General features: G+C 41.4%; 1 protein-coding gene across 2 annotated transcripts; it reads left to right on the forward strand.

Moving 5' to 3' along the window:
- Positions 1–26565, forward strand: OTC (ornithine transcarbamylase). 2 transcript variants are annotated; one of them, XM_044441896.1, is made up of 10 exons: positions 1–77; positions 3048–3192; positions 5526–5607; positions 8774–8861; positions 10873–11026; positions 13802–13924; positions 16861–16914; positions 16999–17148; positions 22069–22206; positions 26479–26565. In XM_044441896.1, the coding sequence occupies exons 1-10, from the start codon at positions 1–3 to the stop codon at positions 26536–26538; spliced, it is 1071 nt and encodes a 356-aa protein (XP_044297831.1). In that variant the 3' UTR covers positions 26539–26565. The 2 variants fall into 2 exon arrangements, with proteins under 2 accessions (XP_044297831.1, XP_044297832.1); XM_044441897.1 differs by having other exon boundaries at positions 3054–3192.

Genomic DNA, 26565 nt, shown 5'->3' on the forward strand with positions numbered 1-26565 from the left:
ATGCTTTTTAATTTTAGGTTGCTATTCAGTGCTGCGAGTGCAAACAAGACCCGCAAACATCTCATACAATGTATTCGGTAAGTGTTTAATCTAAATACCTCAAGAGAGCTAGATGGGAGGTCCGGAACCACCTAGTTCAATTCTTAGCAGCTGCTGCAAGATTTCTGAGAAGGCAAATCTATGCCCGTTCTTGTTGCTTAGCAGCATCCATTCATAAGCCAAGAAACTAAAGCAAACAACCCCTATAGGAAATTCTCTTTGTAGATGTCGTCTGACGATTTCATGTACAATTTTATGTATTTTTGTGTCTTATTAATTACAAATGGCTTTGTCTTTTCCCTCTCTAATTTAGCTGAAATCAGGTGAGGACTGTTTTCACTAGTGGGTGTATTAATGGCAGCAAAGGTGACATTAACTAGATTCTGATACACAGCAGTTTCTAACTGGTGTTTTGAAAATCTTTAGATATAACAGATGTGGGAAAATCGATGGATATGATATGAAAGAGAAAAGGTGTGTGTGTGCAAATTAATTTAATGAATACCTGACTCTCTTTTTATTATGTAAATGTGCATTGTAGAAATCTGGATTACACACACACACCTTAACGGAAATAGAGGAGGAAATAATTTTCAGATGATTAGCAGCCCATTATTAATGTGTTAACACAATACCTACAATTACTATAAGTGGTATACTGGGGGGTGGCAATAGAAACAAGGTAAGGTTTTATTATCATTCTATCATTCTTTTATTGTATGCTGCCATTGTTGCAGTTCTTGTATGATACTTTCCCCTAAAAGACTTGTAAATCTTGAAGGCAGCAGTCCTAGGCAGCATCTCAGCAGGCCTAGCATATTCTGCATTCCCAGTTCTGAGACTGGAGATGATGCCCCAAACTCAGAACTGGAAATCAGAGGGCAAACCCCTCTCTCTTCTCCTCAGAACCAGCACGGAAACAACCCACACTAGCAGCTTCTCTGAGGTCACAGAGAGAGGGAAAAGGGAGTGTTTCAGTGGCCAGGTTGGGGGTGAGACTGGAGAAGCCAAGATATGAACTGTTCTGAAGCTTCTCCAGCCTGCTTCTCATCCTCTCTGAGACACTTCTGCCAAACAAGAAGAAAAATTGAGCAAATATTTGGGGCAAGAGGACAGGAAGCTGAAAATGTCCTTCACTGTTTCTCCTTTCATGCATAGGATGCTTGTAAACTTCCAAGTTAAACAGTTTACAAGCATTGATGGTACAGATGATAGAATTGCATCTTTAATTAGATAAATACAATATTGCAAAGGCCATTGGCACGGGTGGGGGTGGACAGAGTCCATCTCTATATTTCTAATATGACCCTACATTGGCATTTCGCACCTTGTGTGGCATCTCTTGAATGAATACTTGGCACATCCAGTTGCAGAAGGAGGGCAGAATCTGCTTCACCCCCTCATGATGTCTCCAAATGTAGTTACTTATATTTTTTCTACAGCGGTCATTCACAGATACAAGAAAAAGTAAAAGGTTACCATGTGTAGAACAGGAGAGGGTTTCACCCTCCCCAACATCTTTGCCAGTTGAATTTCATTTGCTTTGCCCCATATAAACCACTGAGAGCCTTTGACTTATCTGGGGAAAAGTTTAAGAACATGGCCACAGAATTCTGATACCAGTTGGTATCAGAATCAAAATATTCTTCTAAAATATGTCTAATTATTAAATATTTGTGCACTGGTTCATACAAAAGAACAATATGTTGGTTTATTATTCCTAATACTAGTATTATTTACCACCACTTCTGTCCTGGTGCCATGCACTAGAGTGTGATGCCTCTTGATTCTGTCTTGACTGGGGGTTGCAGCCTCACTGCGAATTTGTCAAACCCTTGAGCCATGAATTCCATGCTAGGATTAAGTTTAGCTTTTTGCATTCATAAGATAATGAGGAACAAACTAATCTCAAGCTCTGTTTCCTGTAGCGTATCTTCATTTATTGTGCATTCATGATTACTTCCTCGTGCTTATTTATGGATTCCTTAGGCAACATTGTGATCCTCCAGTATTTCTAAGCACTTTGGCAGTGGTCAAAATAGAGGAAATGGGCTCATATATTTGAATGGGGAAAATGGCACCATTGCTCCATGTGTACTTGAGCAATGCCCTTATAGCCCAGCTCCAACTAGAGGTCATGTAGTTGCAAAGCACAGTTCAGAGCGTGATGCAATGAAACCAGAAGTGGCTACTGAACAGTTTCATGTAGAAAAGTCATCAGTGAGGAGTGCATTGGTGTTCGTGGCAGGGATGTTCAACATGGTGCCCACAGGCACTTTCTGACACACAAGGATCCCTGGGCCTCCCTATTTCTCATTTCTTGTTTAATAAGAAAAATACCTGGGAGGCTGCAAAGTGAAGTGCTGGCCTCCAATGTCAAATGCACTGGAATTCAAAAGTGTGCTTTGTGTTTCAGTGCTCAAACCCTAACTCTGCCTTGTAGTTAAGTTTTAGGGCAAGTTGCAATTGCATTTGTTTCACTAGTAAGCCTTCTGGGAAATCAGAATTTTCTGACCAGCCATGCTTATCACAGCAGCCATTTTATGAATGGCCAAACCTTTGGTGAGAACCATTTTGGGAGATAACTTGCTTTTGAAAATTCCAACTTTTTGGTACCAACTCAGCCCAAAAGTTCAGGGACTCCTGACTTATGCTATTATCTTTCTTACCATCCTTAACTTGTTTTCCCTGAAGGAAATTTGAAAACAGGCAGACTTTTGTAAACTAAAAACTTATTTCCAGACTTTTGTAAACTAAAAATTCCACCCACCCTCTCCTCAAGTCTAGACTAACCCTTTCAAATGACCAATCCCATGAATTCCTTCTCCAATTTCTGCCCTTGAGTCACCTGTCATTTGCTTCTTACCTTCCCATACCTCCTTCAAGCAATCCCGCTGCCCTGCCCCTGTCAAGTTATATGCTAGAATCCCTTTCACTGTCCTGAACTGATTACTCAACAGTGATTATTTTGGAAGTCCATATTCACAATTTTGTCATTTTCCTTGGAGTTCTAGACATGGGCAACCTACTAAGTCTCCCATCCTATTGAAAGGCTGTGACCTTCTGACTCTTCAAAATTATACTACTGAAGAAATCAAGTATTTACTTTGGGTTGCAATGGATCTGAAGGAAAGAATCAAATGCAGAGGGGAGGTATGCAACATTTTCACTATGAATGCTCTTCTCTTCATGTCTTGTATGGCTTTCTTCCCTGTAAAGATGTGTGTGACGAAGCCAGCTTCCTCTGTGTTGAGAGATGGCATCCATCTCATCTAAGGTGGTGAGTGCCGGGAGAAATAGAACCAAAGTGCAGCCACTGAAAATACAAGAGGATGATGCTGGCATGCCTGAGGGACCCTGGGATTTGCAGAAGAATTTAACCTGCCCCCTCCCTCACTGAATTAGGATTGAACATGCTGAGTAGCCAGGGAATGCTGAATGTCCGTTGAGGGCAGGGGAATGGAAAACTGGGTTCCTGGTGGTGGAATGTCCTTTGAACTCCTTTTAGTTTAGAGCATCTTTGAAGAGGATGTGACTGCATGGCAGGAACTCTGAACAGGGGCACTCCAGCTATGAGGGGAGCATGTAATTTGTTGCCACTCCCACTTGCTTCACAGATTGGCAACCATGGATGGCATAATGGTTGCAGCATCTTTTGTTTCAGCAAGCCAGATGATTATATGAGGGCCTTACTTTTTCCATGCTTCAACAACTGTATAGCTTTGTCCCAGTGCCACGTGCGAAACCATGAATGATATAATGGAATGTGATGCTCTGGAATGCTCTGAGCATCATGGAGAGTAGGTTGGGATGTAACTTCTGACAGGAGAAAAGAGAAGGGGCCAGGTGATCTGCCGGATAAAGTGAGGCTGTGTCTCCCAGATGGACAGCACTGTGTTTGAGATGTTCCTGGAGTTATTCGCTGTTAAATTAATGAATGCATGATGTGTTCCAGAAATAACTGGAGCTGGAATAAATGATAAGAAAAAACAGCCTAAGCATTTGCTCCTCAGAAGTAAATGGGTAAACGAATCGAACAGATATCCTAAACCAAACATATGTCAACATTCCCAGTTATAGATTCTGTTGAATTTAGGCAGACAGAAAAAAGTAAGGGCAATTGTGCCACATTTATGCCAATGCACACCTGTGGCCTCCATGGAAGCACAGCTCTCAGCATGTGGGAGTCAGTAAGCTGCAGCAAAGGGCAATCTCACGTGCAGGGTGATTATAGAGGGATGGGAAAAAGCAGCGGCTGGATCATCCCCAAAGCACATAGGTACTTAATGTGTCCTCGCCCAAGCAGGTGTCCCAAGGTTGCGCTGGCCTGCAACTCCCATATTCCCCAGGAGCATAGCCATTGGCCACACTGAAATATGAAGCTATAGACAAACACATCTAGAGAGCATCATGTTAGCGAAGGCTGACTGAATGTAACCATGGTATGGAGAGAACAATCCTGTGCTTCTGAGAGAGCATCCCAGGGACCAGGGGACTCCTCACAGTCCCTGCTGCTGATGCCGTAGAAACTGCTCCGACCTGGAAAAAGGTTCCAGAACCCAGTCCTGTCCCACCTGCTTGCACCCATCCTGGCAAGAGCAGTGCCAACCTCCTTCTGAGGCTGCGGAAGGTGCCTGGGAGGACCTTGGAGAGGTCTGAAAGGGGATGTTGCAGCAAGCAGGTAGTAGAGGGAAGAGGAAAGTATGGAACATGGGGTTCCCTATGGTCTCCAGCCCCACTCCGATTCCCAGCTGTGTAACCACTCTAAATGGTCCATCTAAAGAAATACTTTTCCTTTCCTTTTTCCTTTTTCAAGGTTTATATGGAGATGAAAATTGCCTCCTTTGCTCCTTCTTCTCTGTCATCAGCTACTGTTTGCAGCATCCCTCAAGGCAAGCTGTAGCATTGCACCCTGATTTATTTAATCCATTTATAGACCACTTACCATAGCTAGAAAAAAAATCTCAATACACTTTATAATACATGATCGAGAAACCAGACATCAAAATACAAAACCTTATGACAATATAAACAACTGATGAGTATTTTAAACATACAAAAATGAGAAAGTCAAAGTATATTGTTATTGCCTTAGAATTAAGCAAGTTAAAAGTAAGATTTTTTTAAAAAATGAACTCATTAAAGTAAAATATAAAACAAAATGTGAACATTTTCAATATTTTACCAGATCTTGAATATATACAGATTTTTGTTTCAGTTGTGTAATATTGTCTAGAGGGTCTAAGAGTCTGGGTCCAAGAAAGATATGCTTCCTTGAGTACATTTTAAGCAGTGTTATGAACTAGTAATTTAGAACCTAAATGCTACCTTTCTGTCTAAGGGCATAACTGATCATGAATAAATAACCCCCTAAATAGCAACCATCTGAAAATGGCACCGTAGCAAAATTATTCTTTCAAACATAAAGCAAATATTCATTGTGCTTAACAATGTGACAAAAGTTCTTTTCCATCCTGCTTTTTCAGTATTTGCCTTTGCTACAAGGAAAATCTTTAGCCATGATTTTTGAAAAAAGGAGCACGAGGACAAGATTATCTACAGAGACAGGTGAATTTAAGGTCAACCTCATGAGAGTAAATACATTTCCATCGGTGTACTGTATATTTGTCTGATGAAATCACGATGTAATTTGAATCCAGAGTAGTAAAGAGAGGGCAGGACAAAAAGAAAAAGAAAAGTTTGAAACCAGGCACCATTGACTTAAGTGTTCTTGTTGCTTATTTTAGCCATTCATAACTTTCTTATCCTTTTGACAAAGGTATAAGGACCATTATCCTTTTACTTGATCAAGTAAAATGGAATTTATAACTGGAGGCAATCTGACCATAGTTAGATCAGTAAAGTTTACTTTTGACTTGATCATATCTGATATGTTTATCTATTTACCCAAATGTTACCCATTTAGGTACTATAATATCTCATTCTGCACATAAATTCTGTGTTTTATTAGTGTCTAGAATGTAAGGTAAATTGGTTTGGCAAATGGATTTCTGTGGGTTTGTGGATATCTAAGCTTTCTGTTCCACAAAATATCATCAGCCAGTTGAGAATGGTGGCAAATAATAAAGTTTTGTTCTGTTTTAGCAGATAAAAAAAAGTTGTCTGTTACTGAAATGCTTTCTAGCATTAACACAAGCAGGAGTTAGTCTAATCTGTTGTCAGCTAATGAAGTAACTGTGCCACCTGTTATTAGAAAAGTCCTATCTGAGCTGCCCATCACCAAGGAATCTGTCAGGAGTTTGCCAGCCCTCCTCCCCCTTGTTTGCAGGCCTGGGAAGGCTCTGAAGACCTGCTGATTTTCATGGTCCTTTCCATGATCTGTGAGCTACAGCTTTTACTGGTGTTATCTCTTAAAATAGCATTTTATTGAATATATATTTCTTGGTTTTACATATTGTTTTGTGTGCATGCCATCTTGAGAGGATTCCACAGTTAAAGGTGGCCTGATTTCTAAAATTAATTTACTAATTTAAAAAAAAAAAACATTTTTGAGCTTAAATCCAGCAATCTTGTAAACTAGTTTAAAAGGCAGAAGAAAGAGATCTGTTTTGAATGCAATACTTGAGAGTCCAGGGATTAATAATTCAGATGTAAGAACATATGCTTCATTGTCATCACAAAACAACTGAATCTTGAACACACATTATACATTATTATATAATATGTGTGTACTTTAGGTAGGAACCTACTATTGCACTGGGTCAGACCACTGCTCCATTCAGCCTAGGATGCTTGCTGTAGCTAATATCAGTCCTCCAGCTACTCGGGCAGAAGTCTTTCCTGGCTCCGTCCCCTGAATACTTTTAACTGCAGGTAACAGGAACTGAACTGGGGGACTTCTGTATGCAGAACTAGTGCCCTGCCGCTCAGTTGTCACTCTCTCTTTCCCTCCAAAGTCAGCAGCATTTACCAAGTGACTGTGCTTATGGAGACACCCATGTCTGCAGCTTGCAACAGCATAGCACCACCTTCTTCAGCCTGGTGTCCTCCAGATGTGAGGGACTACAGCTCCCATCACCTCCAGCAAGAAAGGCCACAGCACACTTGGAGAACACTACGATGGAGAAGGCAGGCATAGCACCTCAGTAGCCAAAGAGAAGGAAATCCCTTTTTGATTACAGCATGTTAGTTCTGTCCTCTGTTGCACCTGCTCACTGGAACATGTCACTGAAGGAACAGGAGTTTGCATTTACAAAGCAGGTTTAATTATTTCCAATATTCATGAAAGCCTCTGGAAATATTGGCTTGCATAGCGATTCCTCCTCGCTGTCTCTATACCTTTTCTTATTGGCAGTACTTTAGGAACTTTAGTCACTGAATATACACAGGACCATTGTAGCTGCCTCAACTGTTGAGGCAATAATAGTAGCCATAACGTTTATAGCATAAACTTACTTCCTGCTGCTTTTATAGCTTTGCAGACTCTCAAAACATTAAGTTTATGGCAATGGCTCTTGCGCCATCTGCTGGTGAGAGTTAAGCAGATTGCATATGATGAGGGCCATTGCCAAGACTACTTTTATCACATAGTTTGGCATTGCAGAACCATTTTTCTTTAACTAATGGGGTGGGGTGCTGAGATGAGCCAGATCAGGAGCAGGCTGTGAGAACTGGGAGGCTATAACCCTTTGTACCCTGCTGCCGTTCTTCCTGATCAAGAACATTCCCTTTGCCTGCCCTTTGCATGGTGAGGAGCTCCCATTCGGAGCTTTTCTATGAAGGGTATTTATTGTGTCCTTGTCATTCAATATTCATTAGTCCCTTAGATGATGCTATGACTCTCTAGTTTTGTTCCTGTTTTTAAAGAGCACTTCTGAGAGCAAAATTTTAAAATTTTGAGCAGGAAGAACACAGTGTTTTTGTGTGATTCTGCTATTCTCTGTTGCCCCCTAGAGATCATGTAGCAGAAAATCAGGAAAGTGCTCTTCTGGTAGTACTATCATCTCAGTTCTGCAAAGAAACTGAAAGTCAACAGCCTTGTGTAGAAAAACCTTTACTCTCTGTACAGGTGATGGAGTTTGCATTGTTCTCCCATCTCTTTCTCTCGCTCCCTTCCACCTCCCGCTCTCTTGCTGCTGCATCAACAGCAGTAGCAGCACCCTAAAACAATGACTGCTCACAACTCATAGTTCAGGAAGAGAAGACTAATGGTACTAGCATAGTGAGAATGTGACATTAAAGTGGAATAAACTTTGAAACTTGACCATAGTCTTTTTTTTCCCCTTTTAGAGCCAGAAATAATACACAGGTCCTGTTTGTTAATTTATTTATTTTACGGAAACTATTTATATCCCACCCCTTTTCCTGCAAGAAATAAAAGGCAGACACATAGTCTTTTCCCTATTTTATCCTCACAACAACCCTTTGAGGTAGTTAGGCTGGGAGTCAGTGACTGGCCCAACGTTGTCCAGTGGACTACATGGCCGGCTTGGACCTAGAAGCCAGATCTCCCAGTTTCTAGTCTAAGACTCTACCCATGTGTGACACTGACTCTCGTGTCCCACAATTTGCCATGTTTTTCTGGGAGAGCTCCAATACTCTGCTAACAGCAATATGACAGTTTTAAAAAGCAACTACTCGAACTACCTTCTATGCTAGAGTCTTGATATGTAGAATTCTGACTTTAATGGGACAACAAATTATTTTTCAAAACATTTTGGAACACCTAACTTGCACAGTTAATATTCTTAACAATTTTGTATGTATCTTTTAGGATTTGCTCTTCTCGGAGGACATCCTTGTTTCCTCACAGTTCAGGATATTCACCTGGGCATCAATGAAAACATCACCGACACAGCACGGTTTGTAGTTTATCCTGGAATTGTTCTGCTTCCTTTGTATTTTAGGGTCTAAAACACTAGAAGTGCTTGCATTACTCAGTGTTAAACTTTAGGCTGCATGAAGATGAACATAATTAGAGTGGTGAGCTCACTCTGGAAGCACACCCACTGCAAGGGGTATTTTTTAATCATTCCTTTAGATAGAACCTTAATTATAATGAGTCATTGGATACAGAGGAAACCAAGCACAACTTCCAGAATTAGGCTTTCCTGGTTCTGACACACACAAACACGCATGCACACCACAATACCCTGCAATACCCCCCCCCCCAAAAAAAAAGAAAGCTCTTCCTGGAGCTCAGGGGATCTTCTGGAACAATGTGTGATAGCCAACAAAACAGCGGTCAGTCCTGAAGTGCATTATGATAATCTGTGTAGCAACAGCCCCAAGCAAAGTCCAAAAATGGAAGAAACTTCATTATCTACAACAATGGTCCAGTGTGCACAAAACCCACAGTCCAGGATTGTTTAAACAGGTGAGTTGCAGGATGTGCAGGTGGCCATTTTTAATATTCAACCCAGGCAGGATACTCGTATTGCCATGGTTTGGTTTGGTGGGTCATCCAAAACAGGGTGGCAGGTGTTATTTAAGGGTTAAACAGACTATGGATTATTCAAAGGCTATTCAGCCTCAAACAATCCTTCCCACATGTATTTGCAGGACATGACATGTTGGTACCTGTGGGTGCTGCAGTTTATCATGACTTAAACCATGGTGGCCTGCAGTGATGGTGTGAACCATGTCAATACATTCTTAGTGGGAAATATCCATGTATCCTCAGCTACTGTGAGCACTTTAGCCAATGCTCAGAGGCCTTGAAGACAGGTGTGGGATGGGTGATATCATTGGCCCTGATAATCAGTAAGTCCTGGGGCTCTGACACTGCTGAGAATGAGGCACGAAGAGCTGCAACCAGGCAGGGTAGTCAAAGGATTCCGGTAAAGCTGCCTTGCTCATTATATAATAATGTGTACTGTGGTTGATTGATCGATCGATCGATTGAATTGGTGGTGATTCATTTCATGAAGGTCTGATGAAGGTGTTTATCCAAATACACTCGGCTTTTTGACTATTTTATTTCATTTCATGATTTTTCATTATTTGAGGCTTTGCCTCTTTTTTCCTTTTTTAAATTCAAAAAAGCATATGTTTCAAAGTACACTGAAGGTGGACGCATGAGAAATATCTTAGAGATTATTGAGCTGTATAAATAGATGAGGTAAGATATGGGAAAGTAGAAGGCTTTATGCTTCTACTTTCCCATATCTTAGGAGGCTTTATGCTTAAGTCTAGATCTTCAGGCCTGATTAAGAAGTAATGGGAAAACTTTGATACTGAATTTAAGATTTTAGTGCAGTCTATTTTCTAAGAGAAAACTGACATTTGATGAGTCAGTGCTAACCACAAGATGAGCTTCCTCCACAAATGTTAAATTTATCTTTAAAAGGTGTTATTTCTAGTCTCTATTTTGAAGCTATGAGCCATCAGTAGGGATTTCCATTGACTTTTTCATTGACTCTGTGGAAGTTAAATGAAACTTCCATACACAAATTGTTTAAAGGAAATAATCAAGGGAAATTGTATTAAATAAGTTTAATGAAAGGAAGGTTTGCATTAAATAATCTGAATTGCAAGAACAGTTATTTTCTGCTTTGTAGACTGTAGATTATGCAACAAAGAATCTATTTATTTAGGTTCTTTGGGCATGTTTAATAATGACACCAGCTGCTTTTCCATTTGGATAGAATACTTTACCTGTATACTGATTAGCTTGTGCCATTTAAAGAGTGTGTGTGTGTATTCTCCAAGGGGTTAACTATTTTTAATAAATAAATAAATTTGTGCAAGCCCTGGCAATTATTCAGGCAGCACAAAATGATTGAGCATGATTGTACTAATGTTAATGATATATCAAGTAGACTTGTACACTTAGTAGACACTAAGTAGACACTTATTTTACTTTTTTCCTAGGGTGTTGTCAACCATGACAGATGTGATCCTGGCACGTGTGTATAAACAGGCTGATCTAGAGGTGTTGGCCCAAGAGGCCACAATTCCAGTGATAAATGGACTGTCTGATTCTGACCACCCTATCCAGATTTTAGCTGATTACCTTACACTTCAGGTAATATCGCTTTATTCATTATTTGCTTTTAGAAAACTGTGTCATTGTAACAGTTAAAATGTAAATCCTAACCATCTCAGATGTGGAAGCCTGCAAATCTGTACAGAGCATGGTATAGAATTTGAGTTGTAAGATAAGAAATCCTTGATTTAAATGTCTCTCCAGCCACAGTTTGACTGAAGGCAATATTCTATGCAAATCTAGACATAAAAGGGGTTTGCAATTCCTAGGGTGCCCCTGCCAGCGTGCTGAGAGATGTAGGCCTTTCTTCTATCTAACCTTACACACAATTGTGCCCCACATGACCTTCTGCAAGCAGATATTTCTAGCTTATACCTGCTACCTAGGTGTGGGTGAGATGACAAATCATGGAAACCCCTCATTGGGCACTAAATATCCAAAATGACTACCTGCACATGCTGCAAATCACATGCTGTGATTTTGCAAACCAGCTCAATGATTCCAACAGTGAAGGGAAGACCACCTGTTGTTTTCTGAGAGAGAGTCTGAGAATGGTTATGCAACCTTCCTAGGCCAGACAGGTCCTGGCAAGTTTGGGCTCTCTTGTGCAGAATCTTTGATCCTAGTGAAGATGTTTAGATCTGGGTTTGTAGACTAACCCCTCACACTCTCCCGTACTTCCTCCAAATTCCCAGCTTCACTCCCCAACATTTCATCAGACCCTGAAGGCATGTGAGCTGAGCTAGTTTGAGATGCCGACCTCCCTGGAGCAGGGCTTATCCTCCATTGCCCACAATCTGCAGCTACCATCTAGAGTCTACCATGCCTCATTGTCCCACCTTAGCTCCTGAACATCAGAGTCTTTCCATATGTGCCCTCACTCTTGTCCAGTATGGTGGACACCCATTTCTTTGACTTTATTTATTCACATCAATAGCAAGCAAGAGACTCTGTGGTGGTGTGTGAGTTCAACTCTTTGCCTGTAAGCAGCTCCACGTTATTCATGCTAACTGTGTTTATGCCCAAGAGCACTGCGTGCACCTTTGATACAGAAACAATGTAAATCAAGTGTTGGCAACTTGTGACTGTCTAAATATTTTGACTGAGAAGCCCTATCAACTCTGCCAATGAAAAGGGATCATGGGAGTTGTAGGCCAAAGTTTTGCACACTTTAGATCAGGAGTTGACAAAGATATTCATCCTTCCTTAAAAACTCATGTACATGCACACCAGCACTCTGACTGGGTTGCCCCTCCCCAGCTTGTGTGCACAGGAAGTTAAGGATAAACATTGATCATTCAAACTTCCTTCATTTGCTGTGAGGAAACAAACGTATTCTCATAGCATAATCATGTACCATATATGCTTCTTCTTCTTTGACTATATGTATCCTACAGGTTAAGCTTTGAGTGGGTGTTTTTCACTGCACGTCAAAGAAATGCAAAACTATCCATGTAGGCACCGTAAAAAGTTTTGTGGGAGCCATGCATTGTGCCTAAATGACTCTTCTCCTACATTTTATTTCATGGTTTTTTGTCTTTCTACTCAAGAGCTAGCAGAAGAACTGCACAGAAATGGCCAATCTCTGTCTGAAGATGTGAAACTCTTAAAAGGCTGGTGGTCGGTCAGTCTTTGTAAGCGGCTTTCGAAGATGTAGCACCAGGAGTCCTAATCAGAAAATGAAATCATGGTTCCATTACAGTGCAGAGTGAAACAAATCACTGTTGTCTGTCTTTCTGTCTGATAGCAACCCCCTGACCAACTGCTTTTACCTTCAGAATGCATGTTATCACAAAGAATGGAAAAGTTTTCAGTAACCACAAATGACTCACGGTTCTTATATAATAGCTCACTGCCTGCTTGCCAGATACCTCATGGGATACTTGCTTAGAATACTTTGTTATCATCCCTATTTCTTTCTTTCTTGGCTTCTGTGGTTCAGAAAGACAAGGCAACAGATGGGAGTTAATACGTGGCTTCTGTCATTTAATGAGCTATGTCTATTCTCTCTGCAAAGATTCAAGATACTTAGTTGATAATAAATACTTTATAGTCTGGATAGCAGGTTATTACCACGGGGCTTCTTCAGGGCTATTCTACCCAGTGCTTAGAAAAGAAAACATTCCAGTCAATGCCGAGAAAAGCCATATTTTGTAGTCTGAATATATTATGCAATTGAAAACAAATGTATTAGCTTATTTTGCCTAGTTTATTCTATTTCTAGTAGACAAAAGCACAAAGAACTATGAAAAGTCTAAGAGACCCTATCCTGTTTATTGGAAATAAATAAGCCCCATTATTTTTGTTGTTTTGGTTTTTGAGACTTTGTTGCACCTTTTCAGGTTTATCCTCAAAAATATTAGAATGTTAGAAACCTGCTTAAAACATGTCACAACTTATGCCAGGGTACATTCCTCATCTGAAGGCATTTTGTCGGTAGTGCTCTATGATTACACGTGTGGAATACACAACTGCCCTGCCATAGTTCTCAAATATATAGATGCACAAACATGTCCCCCTTGTCTGTAACAAGGATAATGCATTGACAGTGATGTTAACATCCTGAAATGTTAACATCAGATTCAGTTAACAGGAGACAGATTTGTACAGGTGACTCATGGATCAGGAACAATCCTTGCTGCTAAATCCTAGAGGACCAAGTTACAGACAAAGAAACTCTTCAAAGGTGGCAAATACTGATTGTTATGCAATTGTGATAGTACCGCTGGCCCTGTCAGCCATTGCCTTTTAACCTCATGCTCCCTGTCTGTCATCACATTGTGATAGAGGTGTGTATCTATCTATATTGGCTAGGAGCACTACGGGTCTCTGAATGGATTGACCCTCAGCTGGATAGGTGATGGAAATAATGTCCTGAACTCCATTTTGCTGAGTGCTGCTAAATTTGGGATGAATCTTCACGTTGCTACTCCAAAGGTAAGACAATCTTGTTGCTGAGCTGAAAGGAGCTCTCATTCTTTACAGGTTCAGTGTTGTTGTTCCATATTTTTGCAAACTTTAAAGTGGCCTGATATAATGTAGGATATTGATGTGGCCCTGATTAAATCCAATGTAATGAGTCAGCAGCTTTGACAAAGTTACAAAATAGCAGCCTTACTATTTGCTAAACAGAGTTGCCTCTTATATGAGAATCCAAAGCCAGATTGACTTTGCCTTAGAAGTCCATGTCTCCATAAAGTCATTCTTATTGGAAACACAGTTTAATGCAGAGATGGGGAGCCTCAGGCCTGTGGGCCAAAACTGGCCCTTCTGGGGTCACTCTGGAGTTCTCCAGAAGTCTACTTACTCATCCCCTTGCCCATCCCTTTTCTTCCAACCACTCATTTTTGCAATGTTCCAGATTCCCCTTCTGAAAGGTTGAATGCCTCTCCTGATGCTTAGTTATCAACTGAAGCTGAAGCTGAATATGCTGGATATTTTTGTGGCTTTGACCCCACTCCTTTTGTGTCCCCCTCCCCAAGCATCTCCAAAATAAATATGACCCTCCAACTGAAAGAAAATTTCCACCCCTGGTTTAGTGGTATAAAATGTCAACAAAACTAGTCTGCTTTCACCCAGAAGGAATTTGCTTAACAGTAAGGGAATGGTTCTGTGGAAGAGATTCTTGGAAGGAGGAGGGAGAAAGTTAGCCTGAAGACAAAAGCTGATGGGTCATTTTGCCTAGGAGAATAACATGCTAGAGAGAAATCTCTATCTGCAATATAGACTCCACAAGCAAAAAGATCCCTTCTTAGGAGAGGCCAAAATGTAGCCTCATGAAGGGTCCCTGAACACAAGAAATGTCTTTTCTGAGGATGAGGAGTGACTGTACCATACAGAGAGCAAAAGTGAAGAGTGTTAACTGTTGGTTTGGCACAGGAGGTGATGGGTTGTTGGGGCATTTGACCTATCCCATGTTTTGATCCCCTTTTTAAAGTTTGAACCATTGGATTATAGCCTAGTTAGAGAAGACACATTGAAATAACTGGGATGTAAGTTAGCCTAATGGTGGACACAACCCTCTGAGTTATTTTGGTTGGTGTTTACCTAGTGGTGGAGGCCACAGCTAAATCTGACAGTATCTAGACTTAACTCAGGTCCTGCTGATTCCTTGTTAAGTGTAGAACTGTTCTGGAGAAAGATTCCAAGTGCAGCAGGAACAGGTGGGAAGGGGGACCTGGACCCTTCATCACCCACTCTTTTCTCCTCCAGAACTGCTTCTCCCCAGCAATTTTTCTCCCAGCAGGGATTACAGCTTATCAGGGAGCCTTGCTAAGAGATGCACAACTAGGAAAGAAAAAAAATTCTGAGTGGGGGGAGAGCTTCAACTCTTCCTTCCTGTTGCACTTTCAGTCTTCCTTTTCCATCTACTTCTATTTCATAGGCAACTGTCACTACCTAATATTAACTCAGTGCAGACATGTAATCTGCTTCCATTTTGACCAGTTTGGCCCAAGTGTTTGGTCCTAATCATACAAGCCCCACCTCAGTGTCTGCTTTTTAAACTCTAATGCAGCCTTCTTCATCGGGGGCCCTCCAGATAGTTTCTTTTGTACACCACCCTGTGAAGAACTGTTGCACTAGCTCCCAGGAGTGACGTGTCCACCTTGGCCTGAGCCAGGGGAATCTCAGACTTCACAAGACACTGGTGGGGCATTGAAGCAGCAGCCCAAAACACAACTCTCTGCTTCAAAATCCTGGTCCCAAAACTTTCAACAATAACAACCCAGCAGAAAGCACTAGACTGAGTACCAGAACTTACTTGGAAGGAAGTCCCCACAATACCTGGGGGGACTTTTAAGTTTATTTATTTCTAAAAGGAGAATAAAACCAGAGCAACATTTGAAAACTTACTTGAAGCAGAAAGTAAAACAAACAAACAAACCAAAATCCCAGGCAGTGATCCCTGCAAAGCAGCAAAGTATCACCTCCTGATGATACACTTGAACCCCAGAGAACTCCAAGGTGGTCTTTCTTAGCGATTCACGGGCTGGCTGGCATAGTTTTACCAGGCTCCAAGGGAGGGAGAGTAAGAGTTCCTACAGCCAAGATCACTCCATCTGATTAACTACTTTTGCTTTGAGCCTGGGGCTAGAGACAACCTCCGACTGACACACCTGCAGCCTCACTTTCTACTATGTGCAGCTTCAGCCTGGCAAAATGGAAATTTACAATCAACTAGGATGTGGCAAAAGAATTGGCGCTCTTGACACACCTCATAGGGTGGTTCACAAAGTAAGACCTAAAATCATACATGCTCATGCTTGCCTATGCTGGGTATGATGGGAGTACTGCATTGACACATCTGGAGCATGCCGAGTCGAGGAAGGCTGTTCTAGGGATGGTTTCCAAAGCACGCGCTTAATCCAGGTTAGCACCAGTTGCCAACACAGGCACTGTGCTGTAATCGCAGGATGGCCAAATGGTGGTCCCTTCTGAGGAAATCTGGGGAGGAACTTGAGAATTACGCCCCTTCCATGCCCTTCTGTGTATCTCCATGGTCTCTTTACAGGTATCTGCTATCACTTGATCTGAATGAGGATCCCAGACCTGTTTGGTTTTTTTTAATTTAGTTGAGCAGAGACAGAAGCAACTCCTCTCATAGCACAATCTGTTGTTCCCTCCCTCCTTTCCTTTGGTCAAACATGTAGCATGGACACAAAAGAGTGGGCCATCCTCGGACAATTTGTTATTAGCTATCCAGTCAACACTCAGTTCCTCCAGATGTGCTGAACTGCAACTCCCCAGCCAGCCACTGATGTAGAGGAACAGATGTTAAAGGCACAGATGTTGTATGGTCAGCATGGCTTCACAGTAATTAATGTCCTAGCAAGGACAGAATACATTTTAATACTGTTTGTCTCCTTTGACAGGGTTTTGAGCCAGATCCCATGGTAACCAAATTAGCTCAAGAATATTCCCTAAAGGTATGAAAATGAGGTTTTAAAATGTGCTTTCTACAATCTGCTCAGCATGAATTTAGCTCCCTTTTTCTCCTTTGTTCATATTAGTACCACACCAAATTGTTTCTTACAACTGATCCTTTTGAAGCTGCCCAAGGAGCCAATGTTTTAATCACGGACACATGGATAAGCATGGGGCAAGAAGAAGAAAAACTAAAGAGACTGAGTGCTTTCCAGGGTTATCAGATCACAATGAAGGTAAAATACAAGGGGTTTCTTTTCATTCTATGATCAGGAAGTTCAGGAAGTTTTATTCTAGATTCTGTCAGGAAGTTTCAAAAATATATTAGGCCCATGTATATTAGTTTTCCTGGGGGGTTTATGGTACTTGTTCATAAATTCTTTAAAGGACAGATATTTCAGAATATTATAGCAACTCAGAAGTAACTGTTAATCCTAATGGAAGGCACCAAGGACAATCCCTTTCTTATGATGAAGACCGTAAGAGTCATGACAGGCCAAGGGTCTTTGTAGTCCAGCATTATGTTCCCAAAGTGGCCATCCAGATGCTTGTAACAAGCCCAAGAGCAGAACATGAGTGCAACAGCCTCTCACCCATGTTCCCCAACAACGGGCATACACAGGCAATCCTCCTCTGATACTGGAGGTAATATGTAACCCTCATGACTAGAAGACATCGTAGTCATATGTGCTGTGTGAAGGCGTACTTTTATCTGTTCTGAATCTCCCACCATTCAACTTCACTGGAAGAATTTGAGTTCTGGTATTATGAGAAAGGAAGCAAAACATCATCTTATCCACTTGCTCTCCAATGTGAATATTTTTATATACTTCTACCATGTCATGCCCATGCTGGCCTTTTTTCTAAGTGCCCCAAATGGAGGTACAGTGGCCTGAACTGTGCACAGTATCTCCATACCACATTTTAGATTTGTATACTGGCATTATGGCATTGGCAGCTTTATTTTTGATTCGATAATTATGCTTAACATGGAATTTGCCTTTTTCACAGCAGCAGATCACTTGGTCTACCAGCACCAATTTGGATCCCGTCAGTGGGATCCAAAATGGGAAGTTATGATTTCTTCCCCACTCCCGTTGTCCCCACATTGAGTGGTATGATAGTTGTTGAAGAGTCGCACTCAGGATTCTGACCCTGTTCCTGTCAACTTTACTTTCACTGCTCACCTGTCCTCAGCAATTGTGCATGTTCCTTCTTCACCCATCTTTTTTTATCACAGGAATTGCCTTGTTGCTTTCTTCCTTAACAATGTCTCTGATTTCAGTCCACAGTTCCTCTGCTTCATGGTCAATTGAGTTCAGTAATGAAAATCTGGTATGTGGACTTTAAATTCCTTAGAAATGTTATTTGAGTTGTATTTTTTCACTCAGAGATCTTTTCAGTGATACTTTCAGCTTTATTCTATTTTGATCTGAGTAGCTTATGGTCACTGCCACAATCCACTCATGGTTTTGTTTTGGCATTGAGACTACAGTTTCTCAGCCTGTTACTTCCAGTTGCATAGTCTAATTGATTTCTGTATTGGCTATCTGTTGACATCCATGATGTGTATAATGGTCTGATTGGTTGCCTGAAGTATTTATTTGCAATAAACAGATCGTTGGCCCCACATAATTCTATGGCTCATTCGCCTGCTTCATTTCTGACCCTAGGCTAAATTCTCCCACAGCATTTGATTCTGCTTTGTATCCTACTTTTGTGTCCCAGTCAGCTATGATTCATATGTCTCACATTCCATATTCCAATGGTATGCACTAGGTAGCATTGGACTTTCACATCGTCAGCATTGTTAGCTTTCCTTTCAGCTTTGATCTAGTTGTCTCATTAGAGACTGTGCTGTTCATCCTTGTCTTGTTCTCTTCTCCGGTAGCTAATTGAGTGCCTTCAGAACTGGGAGTCTCATCTTCTGGTGCTATCTCTTGTATCATCTTGGTTTTTTTCATCATACAAAGAAATAATAGTCAGAAGCTTTTACCAGACAAGGTTATACAAATCTAGGGCTCTCGGCTGAACTATTTTTAGTATAGTACCTGTAGTTATCTTTTAAATGTCTCAGGTCTTCTGTTATCCTCTAAAAGGAGATAACTGAGAAAAAGAGATTGTTTGCAAGCCATATAACTGATTGTGGACCTATTAGGAGAAGTATCCTATTCACAAAGCAGACACAATATGGGGAAAATGTCTTAGTAAGATCAGTAAGTAGATGGGTGTGTGGAAAGCATAGAGGGGGGCACAGACTTCTATTGCAAAGAGAGGGAAAAGAACACGGATAGCAAATTTCATCCCTAACCCACTGCAAAAGCAAAATGTTCTTCACTTCAGAAGCTTCAGTTTAGTTTTAGCATCATTGAAACCCAGACAAAAATTATATTTTACATATTCATTTCTACATGAAGCCCAAGTTAACTTCTTTTCCTTATTTTATGCCATCCTACTGCTCATCTTCTTTAATGAGGTTGTGTTTGCTGTCTAGTCACTGGACTTCTGTTACAGGTTTAGGGATGTTTGTTTTGATATGTACTTTATCAGTTTATGAAATGGTCTGCAATGAAATTTTCTGCTCTCCTTTGCTAAGTTATCAAATATTTCTTTGACTAAGCCATGCTAATGTGCTTACCAAAAATAATAAAAAGTTTCACATTTATGTATGGAAAAATCTGAAAAAAGATGAAGCCATTTGCTGAACTATTTCTGATGGGAACTTCTTTTTAAAAAGAAAATAGAATCTAATAAAATATTTAAAAATAGGTATATAAAAATCCCATTAAAATTAATTAAGGATGCACAGATTTTGTAAAATCTGTTCCATCTGTGTTTTGCAGATTGTCAAGGATGTTTCATTCTGTCATCTGCTGACAGATTTTTTTAAAGAAATGTACAAGAATCTTATAACACTTGTACCAGGTAGCATTAGTGCAAGTACAAATCTGTGTTAATGTGCATTTGCACAAATATGATTTTGTGCAAATACCCCCACCCACAAAAAAGTAAAGAACAAATTCATGTGACTTGGAAATAACTGTTTCGCTATGAAATATGAAGGTCAGATTCATAGAATTCTGAACTCATTTGAATCCCTTGTAGACTTTTCTGACATCCCTAGAATCAATACATTAATTTTCCTTATTTTAACTTCCTTTCCCAGAACAGTAGCAACAGACATGTTCGAAACTGCTTATAGTGCTATGAAGCTTTGTTCATATATTAGATTAATATATTATGAGTTATTGATATAGAATACTCGATTGTGGCCTTTCAAGGCATGATTTAATAGGCAATTATTACCATTATAAAAGCAGTGCCTGGGCATACACCAAAGCAGTGCAGGATGTATCAACATCTTACCGTGATTCACTAACATTTTTAGTCTGATGCCAAAGATTAAAAGCCATATCCAATACTCTTGATTACACTGCCATATATTTAGAGCAACTCCAGACGTCAAGTCTGCCATTGGTTGAATGACTTATTGGTCCCAGCTGCCCACCATAAGGGAAGTGCTGATCAACAATTGTTTGACTGTGATGGTGTAAAGGAGAGTCTGGGGAGGGAGGAATGTGCAACAGGAAGAAAGTGCAAAGCTAGATGTACATTCAGGGCACTAGATGCAGGAATGCCCTGGCAAATTTACTGGAGAAGGCTGCATTCCAATGACACCCAAAGGGATGAATGTTTAACTCAAATATTGATCCGTGATTAGACAGGTCATCATCAAGGATTATGATAGTACTGGCCTGTAGCATATGGAATATTCTTTAGCTTACCTATTTGCACAACAGGTTTGCTTTCCCTTTCTGCAATGATTTATTTGACAAAGGAGCCTGCAAACTTCACTGTATAACTAGATAAAAAGAGGAGGGGGAATACTTTGTTGCAGCTATATTATTTTATTATTTTATTTTATTATTTTTATTATTTGCATCTATATACCACCCTAATAGCCCAGAGGCTATATGAAGTAAGTGGAAGTCAGTGAATGAAAGTAAGAGAAAATGAGTGGGTAAAAAGACTGATAAAACCAAGTCTATATATTAAAAGTTGTAAGGATACATACATACATGCTGATGTTCACTGATGTCTTGTTTTAAGTGCTTTACATGTGCACTTTTTTGTGCATGGGGCAGGAAGAACATTTTTTATAGTAAACTCGATAGACCTATAGCGTAGCAACGACTTGCATATTAATACATTAATGTGCTTAATACATACAAGGTGAATGTGTTATCTGTTTATTAAAGTTCTTGTCAATATCATCAAGACTACTAACACATTTTTTAAATCTCACATGCCCCATATAAATCTATATTTTCTTAATAACACCACCAGTGTTATTTACAAGCCCCATACAATTAATCCTATCCTCTCTTAATATACTCATATTTGCTGCTTAAAACAGAAGCATGGCAGGCACCACAAAACATGCTTCAGGGTGTTACTTTCTCACGTGTGGATGAGGATACATGGCTGTCAAGCCATGTAATTCCTTCCAAAGCATTAGGGATGCAGGCATGGTAGATGAGTAGCACTCACCTGGGAAGTCATGACACAATCCGGTGTAATATGGTCTATTAATAAGGTAGGGTTAAAGTAAGACTATCTTTTGTTGTTTCTTGATGGAACATTAATATATGAATTGGGCCCAAGAGAATGAGTTATATGAATTTAATTTTCCCCTTACCTGCACTAACTTTGCATGTGCAGGAATTTTATAAGACAGTATATGTATACCTAATGCTTTTTTAAATGGGATTTTGGGATTCTTTTTGGCACTTAGAGAAAATAAGTGAAAGCTGAGTACAGAAAAGCAGAATAAATGCTCCCTAGCACCTAATTAGTCTGCAAAGCACACAGTTTAAAGCAGGCTGCTCAGAACTCATACAGTGGTGAGCCAGAGAGCAATTATATAAGAAGATGGAGGATAAAAGAACCAGAAGGCTTACACAATTCTTTCAGCTTATTAGACCTTTCCACATTAACATGACCCAAGCAACATTGCCAAAATTGAAAACAAATCTTACAAATGCAGTTGGTTGTACATCGTTTCAATTGTCAGCTTTGTGTACGGCCTTTAGTTCATCAAGCAGCAGAGCCTCCCATTCAGTTTCTCATGCATATGTTTCTTTTCAATCTTTTAGATGGCAAAAGTGGCTGCTCCTGATTGGACATTTTTACACTGCTTACCCAGAAAGCCAGAAGAAGTTGATGATGAAGTGTTTTATTCTCCAAAATCACTGGTTTTTCAAGAGGCTGAAAACAGGAAATGGACCATTATGGTATGGGCATGCTAACCCGACAGATATATAGCTCTGATGACACAAGAACAGTTACCAAAATGCCTTTGGGATGACACATAAATTACCTCTAGTCCTGCCCCCATCCCAGCCTTCCACTCAACTCTGTTCACATAATGGTTCAGCAGACTTCCACAGAGCTGTGTCAGGCAATGCTGGCTGATTCTGCTGTTGTGTCACCAACACATCCTTCTCTGCTAGCAAATACAACATAGCAAGTTGTATAATAATCGCGAGTTGCAATGCTGAACTAACGCCATGCTTCTTGCACCTGATCCCTTCAAAGAACTGATCAATTATGAAAGACAAGCATTACTCATTATGTGTGCATATATATTTGATTGGTTAATAAATGGCACTCTCATGAGTGGTTAGAGTTGGACAATGTCAAGGCTCAAAGAAATGTACTGCCATAGTCCCTGTTTGTGATTATGTGTGTGCAGAGATCACCCCATGGGTGCTCCTGGCAGGACATTTGTGCCAAGGATGTAAGAAATATATGAAATAAGAGAGATGCTGCTTGGAAATAAGGACCATTGTGCTGAAAACTGTTACTTTTTAATCAGATATTTTGAGGCTGGCTGTAGCTATGCAGTAGCCAAGGAAAGCACTTGGGAATTCTCCAGCTCATCATCTCCTTTCACTATACCTCTATACACTTAGAGTCAAAATGGGCCAGGAAGGAGCCACTGACAGGCTCTTGCCCAAAGGGCCACAGAACCTGTTGCCATCTCTGAACTTGGAACTACCTCCTTGTGTGTGGGAGTGGACAATATAAGACAGAATATCAATGTGTAGTTCTCAAACTGTGCGGTGAGCCACCCGTGGAAGGCAGAGCTGCCTCTACTATTAGGCAGAATGGCTTGCAGAATTAGGGTGCAGTAAATTGTTAGTAACATCATTGTATTTTTACTGCCAGGGATAGGAAGAGGTGTTTGTCTGCCTCATGTGCCAATACCACACGAGTGTCTTTAGGCACTGTCAGCTTGACTAGGTTGATGATGGTATGGATGTCATTTGCTGTTCAGGCCAGGCAGCAAAATGTCATGGCCTATCCATGTTAGTGGGACTGAGACACCTGAACCGCAGTATTTATTTATTTACAAAATTTGTATGCTGTCCAATTATTAACGTCTCTGGACGGCTAACAGAATAAATAAATTGATGACCCACTCTGGCTGAAAGTTAATAAAATACAATAATAAAATTCAATATTAAAACATATTAAAATATTGATTAATTAAAAAGGTCTTAACCTGGTGCCAAAAAACATATAATGACGGCGCCAGGCGGACTTCTCTGGGGAGCGCATTCCATAGACGGGGCGCCACCGCAGAGAAGGCCCTCCTCCAGGTACTCTGTCTCCTAATATCTTTCACAGAGGATTCCCGGAGGAGGGCTTCTGTTGCCGATCTGGGGTGGGAGGGCAAATAGGGAAAAAGGCGTTCCTTTAGGTATCCTGGTCCCAAGCCATTTAGGGCTTTATAGGTAATAACTAGCACCTTGAATTGAGCCCGAACTTTGATGGGAAACCAATGGAACTGGTAGAGGACTGGGGTTATATGAGAATAATGCCCAGTCCCTGACAGCATCCTGGCAGCTCTATTTTGAGCCATCTGAAGTATCCAGAATGTCTTCAAGGGCAGCCCCATGTAAAGTGTGTTACAGAAATCCAACCAGGAAGTAACCAATGCATGTGTTACTGTTGCTAGTCAATTTTCCTCCAGGTAGGGATGCAGCTGATAGATTAGCCAAAGCTGAAGGAAAGCACTCCTTGCCACCACTGTCACCTGGGCTTCGAAGGACAGCTCCAGGTCGAGGAGCACTCCCAAGCTGTGGACCCTGTCCTTTAGAGGGAGTCCAACCCTGTCCAGGGCAAGGCCCAAGTCACTTACCCAGGAGCTCGAATCACCCACCAACAGAACCTCCATCTTATCTGGATTGAGCTTCAGTTTATTGGCCCTCATCCAGCCTATTACCTCGGCCAGGCACCAGTTCAGTACAGCCACTGCCTCACCTGGACTAGTTGAAAAGGAGAGGTAGAGCTGGGTGTCATCAGCATACTGATGACTCCGCAGCCCAAATCTCCTGATAACCTCCCCCAGCGGTTTCATGTAGATGTTAAATAGCAAGGGGGACAAAATGGAACCCTGCAGTACTCCATGGCGAAGTTGCCATGGTGCAGAGCCAAAGTCCCCCAGCACCAGCTTCTGGAATCGGCCGTCAAGGTAGGAGCGGAACCACTGCCAAGCAGTGCCTCCTACTCCCAATCCCAACATCCTATCCAGAAGAATACCATGACTGATGGTATCGAAAGCTGCTGAGAGGTCCAGGAGAACCAACAGGGACGCACTCCCCCTGTCTCCCTGCATAGGTCATTGTACAGGGCAACCAAGGCAGATTCAGTACCGTACCCAGGTCTGAAGCCAGACTGAAATGGGTCCAGATAATCAGTTTCATCCAAGAGTACCTGGAGTTGTCCCGCCACTGCCCGTTCCAACACCTTGCCCAAAAACGGGATGTTGGCCACCAGTTTATAATTCACAAGGAACTCAGACGCAAATTCTTCACCCTCAAATCACCCTCTTCCTGCCCTGTAAAGAAAACCAGATCCAGTGTGTGACCATGTTCCTGGGTTGGGCCTATGACAGTTGAAAGAGCCCCATGGCTGTCATGGGAGGCCATGAATTCCTGAGCCGCCCTGGTCAGAACAGTCTCGGCATGGAGATTGAAGTTCCCCAGGACCAACATCCTTGGGGTCTTCAGCAGCAGGTCCGAGATGATCTCCGTGAGCTCAGGCAGGAAGTCTGATAGGCAGAAGGGTGCACAGTACACCAGCAGAATCTCCAATCTATCTCGATCACCCAGTGCCAGGTATAAGCACTCTAGACCTGGTCTTGAGGGAACAGGAAGCCTCGTGAGGGAAATAGAGGCTCAATAAATTAAAGCAACCCCCCTCCCCTCCCCTCCCCTCCTGGCATGACTGGTGCTAAACTAGATACCCGGGCGAGCACAGCTGAGTGAGGGCTACATCCTCACCCTCTCCTGCCCAGGTATCTGTAATGCAAGCTAGGTCGGCTCCCTCATCCACAATTAAGTCGTGGATGAGGGATGTTTTATTATGGACTGACCTGGCATTAAGCAGCAGCACCGTCAGGCCCGAGGGGCGGTTGATAAGCTTACTCAGAATCTTCCAGTTGGAGGAATAACCAGAAGGGGGAACAGGTATCAACCATCTGGCCCTCCTTCTTCTATGCCATGTTAATCCCCCAACACCATATCTTCCCTTGCCCAACACCAACCCAATGGTGGCGCCCATGCACTCCACAGGCAACCCCATAAAAGCAGCAGCCAGACGTGGAGTCACTAAAACAAATACAATAAAATACAATTTAAAACCCTTCTGGGCAAACACAGGATCCTGCAGCAGGGAGGGACTTGCTGCTGTCAGGCTTTCTCTTATAGATCCCCTGCTTCCCTGCTCTATTTCTTGCTATTAGTATACAGTGCTTAATTTTTCTAAGAATATGCCTGCCTTTTGACCTAGGCTCCTATTCCCTCCTGCCTGATGTTTAAGGCTTGGAAATAAATTCATTATCACAGGGATCCACTCACTTTTAGCTAGTTTACTGTCTATTCCTCTTCCAAGGACTGGAAGGATGCAAGAGGCAACTACTGGGGCTCCAAAGCTCTTGCCTTTCCTTCCCACATCTGCAAAGTTGGACATGATTTCTTCAAGGCTCTGCTTGGCAGTGTCTTTTGCCCACTCATGGATAAGAAGGAAGGGATGGGGTATCACTAGCTGCTCGTCAGGGTTGCATCATGCTACCTCCAGGATCAGAAGCAGCATGCCTCTGCTTCCCAGTTCCTGGAACAATGGTGGGAAAGGAACGTTGCTTTCCTATCTTGCTTTGGGAGGTCTATGGGCATCTGAGTGGCCACTGTGCAAAATGGGATGCTGAACTCAGTAGACTTTAAGTGTGATCCAGCATGACTCTTTATTTTTTGAATGGAATGATTACTCAGTAGTGAGAAAAACACACTCCTCATGTGCATTCTTCTTTCTTAGTTGTTTATATATTCCTTGCTATTGGAATATTGAGCTGGCTGCATTATTTGAACTTAGGCTTACTGAAATCAATGGGGTAACTCGATAAATGACTTAACCTGAGCTCCAGTGATTTCAGAAAGGACCAAGTTCAACTTTACTTAGTGTGGCTAGTTATTTCATAATTTATTCATTTTCTTTTCTAGGCTGTCATGGTTTCACTGCTGACAGATTACTTGCCACAGCTGCAAAAGCCTATGTTTTGATTTGGGAGCTTTTGCCAAGAGAAAATA

Source organism: Varanus komodoensis, unplaced genomic scaffold (genome assembly GCF_004798865.1).
Source record: "Varanus komodoensis strain SLA01 unplaced genomic scaffold, ASM479886v1 scaffold4, whole genome shotgun sequence".
Taxonomy (NCBI): domain Eukaryota; kingdom Metazoa; phylum Chordata; class Lepidosauria; order Squamata; family Varanidae; genus Varanus; species Varanus komodoensis.